Genomic DNA, 15946 nt, shown 5'->3' with positions numbered 1-15946 from the left:
GGCACGCCAGAAACCTATGATTGTGGGTTCGAATCCCGGTTCGACCCGATTATGTTTCTAGGTTTGTCAGCACCATACCTGTGCTCGTGGGTTTCACCGAAGTGGTAACCGTCTGAGACCTGCATCACTTGGGGCTTTCCTCCCACATTAAGCTGACACGCCGTGATATGACTGGAATAATGTTAAAAGCAGCGTTAAAACCCAACTCACTCACTCACCCATTTAATTCTTTTGAACAAACCAGTAATATATTTCCGGTGCATTAGCTGAATAAAGACACATACACTATAAGTAAAATTTCGTTTACGCTTCAAAGAAGATGTGGATTAAAATGTCACCAAACAGGCTAAACTGCATCTAGAAGGAAGGGAGAGACCGGGTTATGTTGGTAATATCAATTCCATCTTGTCCCAGCCAAGAGAATTGGAAGTTCACACTATGCACCATAGAGAAGGAGATTGGCTCGTATATCTTACATGGTTCTGATGAAATATGCCTTGCTCACACTGCCATCTCATCAGATCAGACGTATGTATTTGAAAGACTAAAATATCTACTTGACAGACGTCAAAACTCACCGTGGAACGTGACCACTTATGATGAATTTCATAAGTTTGATAATTTCAAAGTCTGTAAATTTAAATTCTCTTTTTAACAATTCCTCTGTGAAATCGTTAAGGAGTAGCCCATCTACTTGCTTCTTTTCAAATTTTGAAACATGTTTGTCCAGTTTTAGTGCCATGAGAGTTTTTGCCAAACCCTCTATTGTGAGGTATTTGAGATGACTGGGCACCAGTTTACTGCGTGGTGGCAGCGGAGGCGCAGGAACATCATCACTTTCTTTCCCCTGTACCTGGCTCACTTTTTTGGTGCTTGTATCCTCAGAAGATGAACTCGATCTTGACGGAAGTTTCGGTCTGAAGCTGGTATCCTGACTGGTTGTACTGACAATCTTTGTGAGTTTTGTTACACTCGTTTTCTGTGGTTTGTCTTCGGTGCCAGTGATCTTTAGTTTTTCCTGTAACTCGTTCACCAAGGCTCCTTTAGGTGGACGTCTCTTGTGGAAATACGGAGTGGCATACTTTTCATCATCAGTGACGTTGTCCTGAGACAGCAGTGCAAAGGTAATGTATTCAGAAGGCTCTATGTAGGAATAGATGTGATCCTCTTTATCTACCACAGAGCTGTCCGAAAACACCGCTATCTCTGAAATGTACATAAAACCTCAATATCGTATCTCGACATATTACTACACACATTATTTAATACATGATATCTAGGTATATATAAATTTCAATGCAAGAGAATAACCAGTCTATCCCATTTGGCGTAAAGGGCAAAATAGCCGTGTAAATTACATGAATGGATCACTGAAAATCAGTCGAAGTGAACTACTGTGAACCAACAGAAGTTGTCTTGACTTCTAAACACCCACAAAGACTCTATAACATTATCATCATAATGTCTTCAAACGGATTATTCTTGTTTCCATTAATTGATCAAATGTGGTGTTCAACTACTTTTGTTGTACTGAATTGCGTGTCTTGCACATGTTAATTTGGAGTTTGGCTTCTATCGGCGACACGTTGAGTTAATGACATAGGGTCTTACCTTTATTCCCCATGTTGGGAGGGACCTTTACGTCTTTCAAAGACTCCTTCAGTTTAGCATACAGAGTCTTCCACTCCTCCTCCTCCATACCAACGACGCCCTTCACCGTGGACACGTGCAAGTCATCAATGTACAGTGGAACCACCATCGGGCTCATGTCGAGCGACCCTGGGGAATGATTTCAAAAGGACATATTCATTTGCTGATGGTGTGACACAGTACACTGAAGCTCGATGTGAACATTCAGGATACTCTTAAGTGGCAGGGTAATCCTGATATTATCTCCTTTGGCTGGGAGGGTCCTCTCTATTCATGCTAATATTGTTCTCAAAACAAAAGTTATTGGTTTGTTATCTCGATGATGTTACGAGGCCAGGCGTGGTGTGCTTTGCTGGTAGGCTTGATCATAACTTTGAATCATTGGCTCGGGGTCCCAAGGCTAATATCATGGCCCTCATCCAGAGAGTACCACGATGTTGCCGGCCAGGATTTGCCGGCCAGGATCTGCTGGGGACACAAGTGTCTATTCTTTATCTGTTTATTGACTTAAGTAAATTTAAGCGATCCCTTATTTCTTAACATAGCATGAAGACTTACGCCCATATACTCCATTAGCTAGGATGAAGGTCTCCTCGTAGATATGTGACAGAGCGAGATTACTGAGGTCCTTGGCCTTCTGTCGATCAGATCCCATATAAAAGGCAACGTTTGCGGGGGCGGAAAACCTGACCTGCACTGGCAGTTTGTTCTCAAGTAGGATCTGTTTCATTGTCTGTTCTGGTCCCACTGAAACAACCATTGTTTTGATTGATAAATCATTTGACAGAACTTTGTGATGCATGTATACTTCCACATTTAATTTGAAGGGTGTCTGTGTGATAGACGTGGACGTGGACGTGGACGTAGGGTAAGGGTAAAGGTTAGGGCGTGGGCTTGGGTTAGGGCTAGACCGTGGGCATAGGGATGTAGTCGCGGGACAGACAGACAGACAATATATTCCAGTCCCACCTCATATACATATACCTGAACCACTTATGAGCCACTCCTAAAAAGATCGATAATAAAAGCTTTAAGACACGCCGCACTCAGCAATATTGCAGCAGTATGCAAATAATCGAGTGAGTGTGATTATATGTGTATGATTATATGTGGTGTGGTGTGGTGTGGTGTGGTGTGGTGTGGTGTGGTGTGGTGTGGCGTGGTGTGGTGTGGTGTGTGTGCGCATTTGTGAGGAAGTAGGTGTTTATGTGTGTGCAGTGTGCGGGTTCGGGTTGTTAGGAACTTGTGGTGGTGACATGGCTGTGGTGCGATTGGTATGGATATGGATGTGGGGAATGTGGATGGTATGTTGTGGATGTTACAGCTACAAGGCTAAAGGCTCATGTGAAAAACTATTAATACGTTCCTCCCACATTGAGCTGACACGCTTTGATATAACTGGAACTCTGTTCAAAGCGGCATTAAACCCAGATCACTCCTCACTCAATATCATTATGATTATGAGATATTTATATTGATTTTTACATAGAAGCCTTGTATACCCGGAGAAGACCTAGATTCTTGTAAGTGTGGGTGGTCAGGCTCGCTGATTTGGTTGATGCATGTCATCGATCCCAATTGCATGGATCGATGCTCATGATGTCAATCACTGGATTGTTTGCTCCAGACTCGATTATTTACAGACCGCCGCCATATAGCTGGAATATTGCTGAGTGCGGGGTTAAACAACAAATAAACCAAACCAAACCAGAATCCAAAAAATCCAGGTCATTGAATTATCGAGTCGGTGCACTGAGCTATTCAAACCATGACTATTATTCATAGACATTACGCACCTAAATAGATTCCCACCTGGTGAAACCTGTGGTCAATTAATTAAACTGCCTGCCATACATCCACCGTCCACTACATACTCTTTTGTCTTGATATGACAATCTTGAACTTCATGGGGTACTCCTCGGGTATGCTGATTGTCCTGCCTCTTGAGTCACGAGCGACCACCCGTCTCTGCTTGGTGTAGCCGTGGCAGAAAAGAGCCTGGGGAGGGAAAGAACAGATAAGCGTACTTACATGAACAATAGTCTCGCTGTCACAGAACAAAGAAGCATGTAACACAATAACGCGGCTTCGAGTGCCGTGAGATGTTAACAAACGCGACATGTGCTTCTGTTAACAACCTATTTTGTAGATCTCCAGAAGGAAGGGCAGAAAATGGTTGATCACATCGTGTCTTTTAAAGGATGAATTAGCACAAAACGCTTGGATCTTCTAATTCCAGTATGTTTAATTGAAACATTTTCCATATTCATAGGAAACATAAGCATGTGTTTATGAATCGATATCAGATAGTGATGATACTAGGTGTTCGCAAACACGCGAGCGTTTCCAGACCCACCAGTGGCACCCGACACAAGCACATGTAGAGGCAAGTCAAGTATTGACCTGAACAAACATATGATTCAAGTCAAACCAAGGAATTTCATCGGAGATAGTTGATGGTTCCTGATATGTTAACTTTGGAAATGTCCTCACATAAGCTTAAACGTTTTGAAAGCTTTGGTGAGGCCTTGCATATTGTGACTCTGATCTAACTATCTGTAAGCAAGACACGGGAAAATAGGACACAAATCAAAATAAGGTCTCGGGCATCACTCATGCATCATTGAAGCTTTTAAATTATTAGGGCCTTGAATGCTATGGCGTGATTAAACAACAATTGAGCAAGGATTGTATGAAGCTCTTTAAAATCTTTGCAGAAAGAGCATGCTATGTTGTACCGCCAAGTTGTGGAATGCAGATATCAAAGGCAGGAGCAGCTGGACTATTGCACGACTTAACCATTATGGTGATATTCTGCTATTGTTGATGCGGCTGGGCCAGGGATTCACTGAACAAAATTTAAACAAGTAAAACTGACGCGAATATAAGTCACATTGCAAAGTTATAGAGAAATTATATATCAACCATAACATGGTCAAAGTTGGAGAAATAACTCTAATCTGTTAATTCAGGAAGGAGGTTTGATTCCACTTCCGGGATAAACATACATTAAGAGATAGTTGACAATTGGAAAGTAGAAGTCATCCATCTTGCCATACAGTCTTGCATCATGAATATGTAAAACAAAATCGTTAAATAGAACGTGGTTGCTTACTGGTGTAAACTACGTGAATATTCGTTAGGTCGTCCAAAAATGATTGTCACTAATCTACTTTGTGATGATGCGTCAACAATGAGCAAGATCTATAATCATCTAATAAACGTATAACTACCTGTGCAATATTTCCTGTTTTGTGTAATAAACACTGATCATCTGTATATTACTTGACAACATTTTAAGAACTGATTTCAACTATTTAGTTGAGGCTTCAATCTGTGGATTTATCTGCATAACCTGTTCAACACGGAATTAATAGACGTCTTACCCGTTCCACAGAATGTATAAACGCCATGCCTGTTAAACAGAGAATGTAAAGACGTGGCTACAACATTTAAGGACTCAGTAAAGCTTTCAAACGTTTTATGGTATATATGTGAAGGACATTTCCAAATTTGACGCATGAGTCACAAAAATGACGTCCTTTGTAATTCCTTATTAAGACTTGTACCATATGTTTCTGTGATTTTTTCGGGTGCACAATTTACTCGACCACAATATGGCCATTGTGAGTATTTCGTGAGCAAAGCCTTGATCTTTGACAGAGAGACATGACCATGAGAGACAGTATGCCTGTGATCCTTATTTATTAATAATCATTTCAAATCTTCCTTTTCAGAAGTCCATAACAGTTGTTGACTGTGATAGGAAATGACCATTGAGCATCATACACCCTTACTCGAAAAAAATGCAATATAAACATATATATGAATAAAAATAGTTTACTGCAATAACCTAAACTGACAAGCAAAAGCAATGTTACCAGTCACTATTGTTTGTTTCAAAAAGAGAACAGGAAGATACTTGTATGGTCAAAAGACATGAATTAACAAGTTACGCCATGAGAATCAAGTTGGCCTAAAATGTACCCTATTGCAGTTTGAGATGCCTCAGTTGTGAGGATGAAGGGTTTGTTTTGGTCAGGTATGCAAGGATGGGGGACTATTGTAAGGGCTTGCTTTAGCTTTTCGATTGCCTGTTGGCAATTGTTGGACCATTCGAAAGGTTGTATTTCAGAAGGTTTTATAGAGGGGAGGCGATGCCAGAATTTTTAAAAACAAATTTGCGGTAATACGCGGGCCAAACCTAAGAGGCTCAATCGAATGATGCATCATTTTTCAGGAGGAGAGGCGCTTACATTTGCTTGGTGTTAGAGCGAGTCCTGCTTCTTTTATCTTTTAGAATACTGCCTTGAGGTGATTCAAATGTTCTGAAAACGTTTCAGAAAATATTATGATGTCATCTACATGTATTAATATGAAGGCCAATTAATTTCTTCTAGTGCCTGAAATGGTTTGCTAAAATGCCATAGGAGCATTTTTGAGGACGAAAGGGAGGCGATTCCATTCATAAACACCATGTAATGAAGGCAACTTGTGTTTTGTATCTGGATTGAGTGGTATTTGCCAAAAGCCACAACAATAATCAAGGACACTAAAAATGTTGCCATGGCTGTCAACTATATATGGCATTAACGACATCTTCAATAGGTGACAGAGGGGAAAATATGTAAGTTTGGTAACTGCATTGAGGCGTCTATAATCGACGGCAAACCGATAAGAACTATTGTGTCTAATCATAAGCCCCCTCCAGGCAGGACCCTTAATCCCTGTTTAAAAATCACCTACATCTGTACAGTTATTATGTTTTAGTGAACAGTGAGAAACTTTTAACATTCTTTCCATAGGTTGAATCTAAAATGTCCTGTAAAATAATTCCAGCTCTCTTTACAGAAAAATAACAATCTCAGCCCCTAAAAATTAATAAAAAACCCAACATGACTCTACCCCAAACACATACCCCCATAAATATCAAATGGTCCGCCCCTTATCTATGCCACATAGAATGCATAGACGTCAAACGAGTTCACCACAGAATGTACAGACGTCAAACATATTTTTTCAGAATGTATGCCCGTCAAACGTGTTCGCCACAGAATGTGCAGACATCAAACGTGTTCAACACGGAATGTATAGACGCCTTGCCTGTTCAACACAGAATGGTTAGGCTTCGAACGTGTTCAACACAGAATGTATACACGTCTAACATGTTCAACAGAGAATGAATAGACGCCTTACCTGTTCTGCGGAGAAGGTCTCGAGATCGGTGAACCCATAGCACCCTTGTGTCACTATAGCGAATATCGGCATATTCTCCGAGTACCGGTCAAAGAACTCTGGCATGGAGTAGTCCTCTTCATATGTTTCAAACTGTACTACCTTATACAAGAATTTCTTCGAAGCCATGTTTTCCTGTGCAAAAAGACAAAAAGTGTCTCCAAAATCGTTGAAAGGCATTACTTTGAACCTTGACAGCTGTTATGTCTTGAACGAAATAGGATATGATTTTTAGTATATGTGTTGCAGTTAGCTATAGACTGTGGAATCAGTCATTTCAAGAAATGACTAAAACTTTCTGTGATTTCGCGAAATGACTAGTGGGGTAGTACTTTCATTAAATGACTGAAATATATTACCAGACATTTCATGAAATGGCTATGCAGATTCCATAAGGAATAATTAAAAAGGGGGTGCGCCAGTAAAGGGCTTCACACATTGTACCCATGTTAGGTACGAACCCGGGCCTTCGACGTGACGAGCGAAAGCTTTAACCACTAGGCTACCCTACTGGCCCAAACATTATTAGAGTGAAAAAGATAGCACAACGTATGAATAATATTCACAAATATGCATCATATAGGGAAACAAAAAGCCTATAGTGTGTATATTATCAACATATTGTATAGTTATGTAGTCGTAAAGTGTTGCTTTGTGTAGTGAATATCATTAATTGAAAAGTGAAACATTTTGTCACCTTTATTGACAGTATTCCCTTACATAACCATGTGGTTAACGGTTACTGAGATGGTAAGAATTTCCTTCTATAGGACCAATGAAGATCCGGGGTAGAATAGGTCTTCAGCAACCCATGCTTGTCGTAAGAGGCGACTAACGCGATCCGAGGTCAGGCTCTCTGACTTATTTGATGCATGTCATCGATCCCAATTGCATGTATTGATGCACACGATATTGATCACTGGATTGTCTGGTCCAGACTGATTTATTTACAGACCGCCATCACATAGCTTGAATATTGCTGAGTGCGGCGTTAAACAACAAACCAACCAACCGTCTAAATGTGTAAATGACACAATAATGAGGTTGATAGGGTAGGGGTTGTGCACCAGGAAAGAAGAAGGGTGCAGAGGAAGAGATATGATGGCAGTATCTAATCTAAGTTAAAAAGTGACCATTTTCCGTTTATCTTAACACTATCTGAGGTATACATATACATTTTTCTATGTTGAAAAAAATTCTTTATCAGATATAATACCTGGCTTCTATTTCAATATCTAAAGCGGCAAGTGTTTATATATTTATTTTCAAAATAAAACACAGGGTCTTAGAAGTTCTTTCTTCATACCAGTAAATGATTTTTTAAATTAGGTTTCTAGTCTCATTGCAATGAAAGAAAATTAAATTATTTATTTATTGCAAAACTAATATTGCAAACTATAATGCGAACATTAAAGTTTTCACTGTAAAATACTGTTGTGTGTAGTGTGTAGTGTAAAAAGGTAGTGTGTTACCCTTAGATTGTAGTCACCTTTTTACTATATGTACTGTGTAGAATGCAGTTGTGCTGTGTCTGTTTGTTGTTAAAAATGCCGCACTCAGCAGTATTCAAGATTATTGATGGCGGTCCAGACAGACTGTCCAGTGATTGATATAAGGAGCTCACATACACGCAGTTGGGATATGATAATTTACCATTAACCAAGTCACTGGGCCTAACCATTCAATCCATTTGTTCATCTCTTACAAGAAGCATGGCTTGCTGGGAACCTGTATCCCAACCTGGAATCCTCACGTGTTTGAATGCAATGGAACCAAGTAGATATTTCCTAAGATTACAATTTATTAACGTAAGATTATGTTCAGTTCGTTATGTACACATATAATAAAATAACGTGATTGAGAAATGATCGTCATTATAATTATACTGCATTTAGATTCATCACATGGTTGCGCATTATCTGTATGTTTGCTTTTGAATGCAACGTATTTATCATAAAGCTCCGATGCATAATTCCGTTTGTTTCCGTATATTCGATATACATTTGACATTTTTTTATGTAACCATGTCCTACTATGTTACATGTAATGATTTAGATAACCATATTAAATTTCACGGTGTGCTTATTTCTAATCATATTTACTTTTAATTAACCCATACTTATGTAGTCTTGCTCCATATCGTTTGCAGTAAGTGAGTGAGTGAGTGTGTGTTGTTTTACACCGCTTTTAGCAATATTCCAGTAATATCACTGCGGGGAACACCAGACATGGGCTTCACACTGCTATTAAGATTTCTGATAACATTTGGGCATTTCGTTTTATAATTCTATTCATTTTAGCTATAATACTTGTTAAAACGTCCACATTTAGTGCATTATTTATTCCATTGTTAACGTTTGTGTTTACATTAAAGCGTTGTATGGGGAATGTATTGGTCCTGTCATTTATACCGTTTGTAAGTGTCAAGTTTTCATGTTGACATGACATATGCGATAAAGGTACCAGATAGTGTAAACATTTCGGCAAAATGGTGTCTTTACTTTAGTTGCCGTATACGGTGTCATATTATGCTGGCAGAAAAATATTGGGCGAGGCGTAATATCGGTGTATTTACACAGTGTAAATATATGGGTTGTGTACAAATTACGACCTGGGTAGTCCATTATTCCTCAGCAAGGATCGTTTTATCCTCTTCCTTTTTTTAAAAGTCATAATTTGAATAGTCAATAATGAGAATGATATGTCCCCGTTAGCATTCAAAGCCTCTCTATTATGCCTTGGTAGGCTCCTAACCGCGTTGTGCAGGTAATGATCGAGAGAAATGACATGATCATCTCCACACAATATGTTCCCAGAATTGTATGCCCGTTGAGCTGCCAAATGGTATTTTGCCGAAGTTAGCACGTACAAAATTGGCTATGCTTAACCTTTGATTATCAATATACAATACAGTGTTTTGTGTATATCTACAGGAATTCAAGGACTGAAATATGACCCGGCAGTTTTAACTGTTATACAGAACGAGGAAGGTGTCAATCTATACTAAACCATTTTACCTGTATCCATATCTATCGTATAATGATAGCACGTCAACGCCACAGAATAAATAAAACATAGTGGCAATGACATGAAAGCCAACACGTTCTCCATATTGAGAGAATAACTTCCGGGTTCTCCGTAGCCTACGTATTACGAGCATTTATCTAGTGCATTGGAAGTATTATTAGATTCACTGAGAAACAAGTTATAAGACGAGCCTTGAACGTAGATATATTGGTGACATGGATGCATGTAGAGGACATACTGGTTCCATATACCCATTATTACTGTCTCCAGACTGAATGTGCTACCCATTCGTCATGTTAGCCTGGTAGGGAGGATCGTCAGTGACTCTTGCGACTATATTGACTTTTACCTAACATCACCTGGACATGAGCGGGAAACATGTATCTTACCTTAGTGTAGCCGCGTCTTCACTCCGAGGTAACCAGGAGCCGATTGCCGTGTGTCGCTCCACAACTTGATCAGGCCCGCCCTGTGCACTGTGTGACTTATATAGACATCAATATGCGACGGTTAAATATAGAACCGCGGCGATTCACATAACATAGCACAGGACAAAATGGTCACTCTTTTCCGTCTGTTTCTGCACCTCGGAACGGACATACATATATTTGCTGTTTGTGTTGTATGTATGGGCAGTGAACCCCCGTACCTCCACATTCAAGGGTCCCTTCGTCGATGTATGTATTCACTGCAGGAATGCACCCGAAACAGTTCGGCGTCCACTGTAGATAGGTTTGGGTGGGATGGGGTAGAAAGGGGTAGGTAGAAAGGGGTGGAGAAGAGGGTGGTAGGGTAGAAAGGGGTGGTGTAGAAAGGGGTTAGGTAGAAAGGGTGTGTGAGTACGGATCACACACTGAACGGTGTTCACTGGACTAGCAAATACTAATAGAGTTTTGGAAGTAAGTGTTGATTATCTGTATGAGTGTTCTTTTTACATTGTTACATGTCAGGACATATATTCACATGACACATTTTAGTTTTTAGGAGGTAATGTGGGGGTGACACGGTGTTTAACGTGGCGTTCAAGAATATTTTTCTTATGTAGAGATGTGCATGCGCGCGCGCGCGTGTGTGGATGTTTGTACTAGTCCGGACTAATGCCGGGTTTAGTGTTTCAGCCCACTGATATACCATGCCGCAGTTAAACATGGTTAAATAAACTTGGTCCGAGCCGACAAGTCCATGTTTTATCTCCTGAATGCCGAGCAACGGGCAAGGTAACAAGTACAATCTTTTAACGTCTTTTTGGTATGACGCGACCATGGAATAGAACTACCAACCTTCTGCTCTACAGGCAGACGCTTTATCCACTACACTTCGGATTCGGACTTGATTTAAGAAAAACATTCTTATACACATCCATTGACACATCGATTGACACATCCATTGACACATCCATATACACCTCCATAGACACATCCATATACACATTCATATACACATCCATAGACACATCCATAGACACATCAATGTACACATCCATTGACACATAATATACTCATCCATATACACATCCATTGACACACCCATTGACACATCCATATACACATCCATATACACACCTAAATACACATCCATATACACACCCATTGACACATCCATATACACATTCATATACACATTCATATACACACCTATATACACATCCATATACACATCCATATACACCTATATACACATCCATATACACATCCATATACACATTCATATACACACCTATATACACATCCATATTCACATCCATATACACATCCATAAACACATCCATAGACACATCCATATACACATCCATATACACATCTATAGAGACATCCTTAGACACAACCATATACACATCCATATACACATCCATATACACATCTATAGAGACATCCTTAGACACATCCATAGACACATCCATATACACATCCATAGACACATCCATATACATATCCATAGACACATCCATATACACATCTATAGACATATCCATATACACATCCATAGACACATCCATATACACATCCATAGACACATCCATATACACATCCATATACACATCCATATACACATCCATAGACACATCCATAGACACATCTATAGACAGATCCATAGACACGTCGATATACGCATCCATATACGCATCCATATTCACATCCATTGATAGATCCATATACACACCCATTGACACATCCATATACACATCCACTGACACATCCATAGAGACATCCATAGACACATTCATAGAACATCCATATACACATCCATAGAGACATCCATTGACACATCCATATACACAGCCATTGACACAACCACATACACATCTACTGACACATCCATTGAGACATCCATAGGCACATTCATAGACACATTCATATACTCATTCATATTCTCAATCACATGTATATTCCTGGGACGACTGCACCACACCTGTCCTAATGATTATTTGCCATCATCTATGGTCGCATCTCGTTCCTACATCCTCTCTCTACACTTGCACTACACTAGCATATTCCCATGTTGGTCACCCGGGTTAGAATTGGTATTCAGCAACAAACGGCGATCAACGGGATTGGATAGTCAGACTCGCTGACGTGGTTGATGCATGCCATGTAATCGAAATTGAATAGATCGAAGCTCATGATGTCAATCACAGGATTGTTTGATCCATAGTCGATATATTTACAGACCACCGTCATATAGCTGGACTATTGCTGAGTGTGGCGTTAAACAACAAATCAACCAACCTTCTATAGTAATGACACAATAATGAGGTGGATAGGATAGGGGTTGTGCACCAGGAAAGAAAGACTGTTTAGTTATGTTTAATTATCCCCTCAGCACTTTCCGGATGAACAGTTTACTTGCCTTTGCATGTTTGTGACGGGTGATATTGCCGGAATCGTACAAGGGACTCTACGTGTTGCGGAGATATCTCATGAAGAGGGAATAGGTTTCTCGCTCTTATTTACATTATAAAAATGTATACAAGTATTAAATCACGCTAGCCGGAATCCCGGCCGTGCTATCAAAATGATTCGGTTTGTTTGATCTATGGGAAGGAGTTCTATCCTCTTCGTACCATCTGAAAAGGAGAAGTAGGCAATTCAGTGCAGTCGCCATTGAAGTTCATGTTTACTGTGCGACCCTATACTGAAGAGGTAAAAACATAAAAAGAGGGATAAATACAATGCAACACGGAAGTTACACACAAGTGAGGTACGTCTGCATTTTTAAAGGGTGGAGTAAACCTAACCAGTGCACATTTTTGTCAACAAAACTATCTCTTACTGAGCCGACAACTAGACTTCCTTGGCTTATCCAAATATCAACACAGTGATACGCCCTCAAGTAACATGAAGATCTCAGCTGAGCATCTCCATTTGCAGACGGTGTTCATGTGTTGATTTCATATCGCGAACGTGAAGCATAAAATGCTATTTATGACCACAAAGTGTGCATACTTGTTGTATTTTACAACAATGTATATACAGTAAACTACGGTTATAACGAACACGCTTATAACGAACTGACGGATATAACGAACTAACTTTTTAGTCCCGACTATTTGCTGTAGTTATGATGTATTTATGCTTATAACGAATTACGGCTATAACGAACTAAAATTAGTAGTCCCTTTGAGTTCGTTATAACCGTAGTTTACTGTACTGTGACGAATTCAAGAGATGCATATATTTGTTTGTTTGCTTTTGTTTAACTTAGCAATATTCCAGCTGTATGGCGGCGTTCTGGAAATAATCAAATGTGGACTAGACGATCCAGTGATTGACATCATGAGCATCGATCCACGCAATTGGGATACGATGACATGCATCAACCAAGTCAGCGAGCCTGACCACCCGATCCCGTTAGTCGCCTCTTACGACAAGCATAGCCATCATCGGTTGCTGAAGGCCTGTTACATCCCGGATCTTCAAGGGTCAAAAGATGCTTACTATTACTTAGGTCTTCGTCATATGTTTGTAGAAAATACATCATGGTTGGATTGGTAACTGTACACAATTGGCAAATATGTGCACCGTTTCCTAACTTGATGAACTAAAACGAATCACAAAAAATCACTCAAATGAAAATCTTTCATATTCCAAGCAGTGAATTAGGCGAGAGTAACACTCTCATGTTTTTTTTAAGTGGACAGACTAAATAAAAATGACTTTCAGACTAACATTATCCCAATTTTGCAATTTGACAGGTTATTTTGAGCAATTCACTATCAATCTCTCGTGTATGAAATCGTTATAGTTATTGCTGAAGAAAAGGGATTGTTTGTACTACTACAAATGAAAGTCTGACAAATGCACTTTTTCTTCTGTTTCTGTGTGTACTATTTAGTGATACTCATACACTGTAACGTATCCTATATGTGTTATTTAGTAATAGTTCTGTCTGCATTTGAAACTATGGAGAACAAATGTACTGTTCAAAGCGGCATTAAACTCACTTACTCACCAGGAAGGGGCAATTAAACTGATGACATACAGATTAAATACCACTTTTCAGTAGAATGGGTTTGCTTAGTAACGATTTATCACAAATCTCTCAACCATTTTTTGCGGATTTGGACGCGAAAAGAAAAGTGAAACATATTGCCCTTCATCCTTAATTTTCTGAAACAATCACTCAAATGAAAATCTTTCATATTCCAAGCAGTGAATAAGGCGAGAGTAACACTCTCATGTTTTTTTTAAGTGGACAGACTAAATAAAAATGACTTTCAGACTAACATTATCCCAATTTTGCAATTTGACAGGTTATTTTGAGCAATTCACTATCAATCTCTCGTGTATGAAATCGTATTGTTACGAATTTGTAATACTGTTATTTCATCTCCATGCCTCGCTATCTCGAATGTCCGGATATCTCAAAGTTACAACGCGGTCGCGCAAGGTTCGACATACCGAGTTCCGACATTTGCCCCTTGTAAGCCAATCAGTTATAACCTTACGTGTTATAAACTTATGTGTTTTTATTATTGCTGTTAAGGTTATGCTTGGTATTCATGCTGTTCATAATGCGTCCACGCACATGCAAGTGTGCGCAGCAGCAGAAAGTTTAGTGATGGCACAGTCCTCTAGTTGCCTTAATTCGCTGTGCAGAGTTGCGTCCCTTAGTCCCACAAGAATCATGTGAGCGTAGGTTTGAATCGTAGGTTCGTCCTGATTTTGAATCTTGGTTTATCCGCTCCAAACTGGTGGTCGTAGGTTTCACGAGTAATACACATTTAAGACTGCATCCCCTTGAGCTTTCCTCCCTCATTTAGCTGTCATGTAATTTACTGTTTATTGTATCAGTTCAGAAAACTATTTATAAATGCAGCGCAAAAGATGTTATTCCAAATATAGAATACTCAAAACGAAAAATTGTACAATTGTATAACACTACCAAATGTATTTATTGGGCAACTGGCGCAATTTGGGTCAACGCTGTATTTGTCATTTAGAAATAGTGATGTTTAAGCTGTTAATGTCTTTTTACCTGTATATGAGAACTTAAAAAGTAAGAAGTCGAACACTGAATATAGTTATTGCTGAAGAAAAGGGATTGTTTGTACTACTACAAATGAAAGTCTGACAAATGCACTTTTTCTTCTGTTTCTGTGTGTACTATTTAGTGATACTCATACACTGTAACGTATCCTATATGTGTTATTTAGTAATAGTTCTGTCTGCATTTGAAACTATGGAGAACAAATGTACTGTTCAAAGCGGCATTAAACTCACTTACTCACCAGGAAGGGGCAATTAAACTGATGACATACAGATTAAATACCACTTTTCAGTAGAATGGGTTTGCTTAGTAACGATTTATCACAAATCTCTCAACCATTTTTTTGCGGATTTGGACGCGAAAAGAAAAGTGAAACATATTGCCCTTCATCCTTAATTTTCTGAAACAATCACTCAAATGAAAATCTTTCATATTCCAAGCAGTGAATAAGGCGAGAGTAACACTCTCATGTTTTTTTTAAGTGAACAGACTAAATAAAAATGACTTTCAGACTAACATTATCCCAATTTTGCAATTTGACAGGTTA

General features: G+C 39.3%; 1 protein-coding gene across 1 annotated transcript; it reads right to left on the bottom strand.

Moving 5' to 3' along the window:
* Nucleotides 1–44: 44 nt before the first annotated feature.
* Nucleotides 45–10392, bottom strand: LOC139462176 (uncharacterized). The gene is made up of 6 exons (XM_071243722.1): nt 10302–10392; nt 6847–7020; nt 3525–3648; nt 2209–2397; nt 1612–1779; nt 45–1206 (listed from the first exon to the last, which is right to left on the bottom strand). Exons 2-6 carry the CDS (start codon nt 7012–7014, stop codon nt 575–577), a joined length of 1281 nt encoding a protein of 426 aa, XP_071099823.1. The 5' UTR covers nt 7015–7020; nt 10302–10392; the 3' UTR covers nt 45–574.
* Nucleotides 10393–15946: the final 5554 nt, after the last annotated feature.

Source organism: Haliotis cracherodii, unplaced genomic scaffold (assembly GCF_022045235.1).
Source record: "Haliotis cracherodii isolate W230 unplaced genomic scaffold, xgHalCrac1.p SCAF_1, whole genome shotgun sequence".
NCBI classification, from domain to species: Eukaryota; Metazoa; Mollusca; class Gastropoda; order Lepetellida; family Haliotidae; genus Haliotis; species Haliotis cracherodii.
This window is presented reverse-complemented; position numbering and strand designations above follow the sequence as displayed.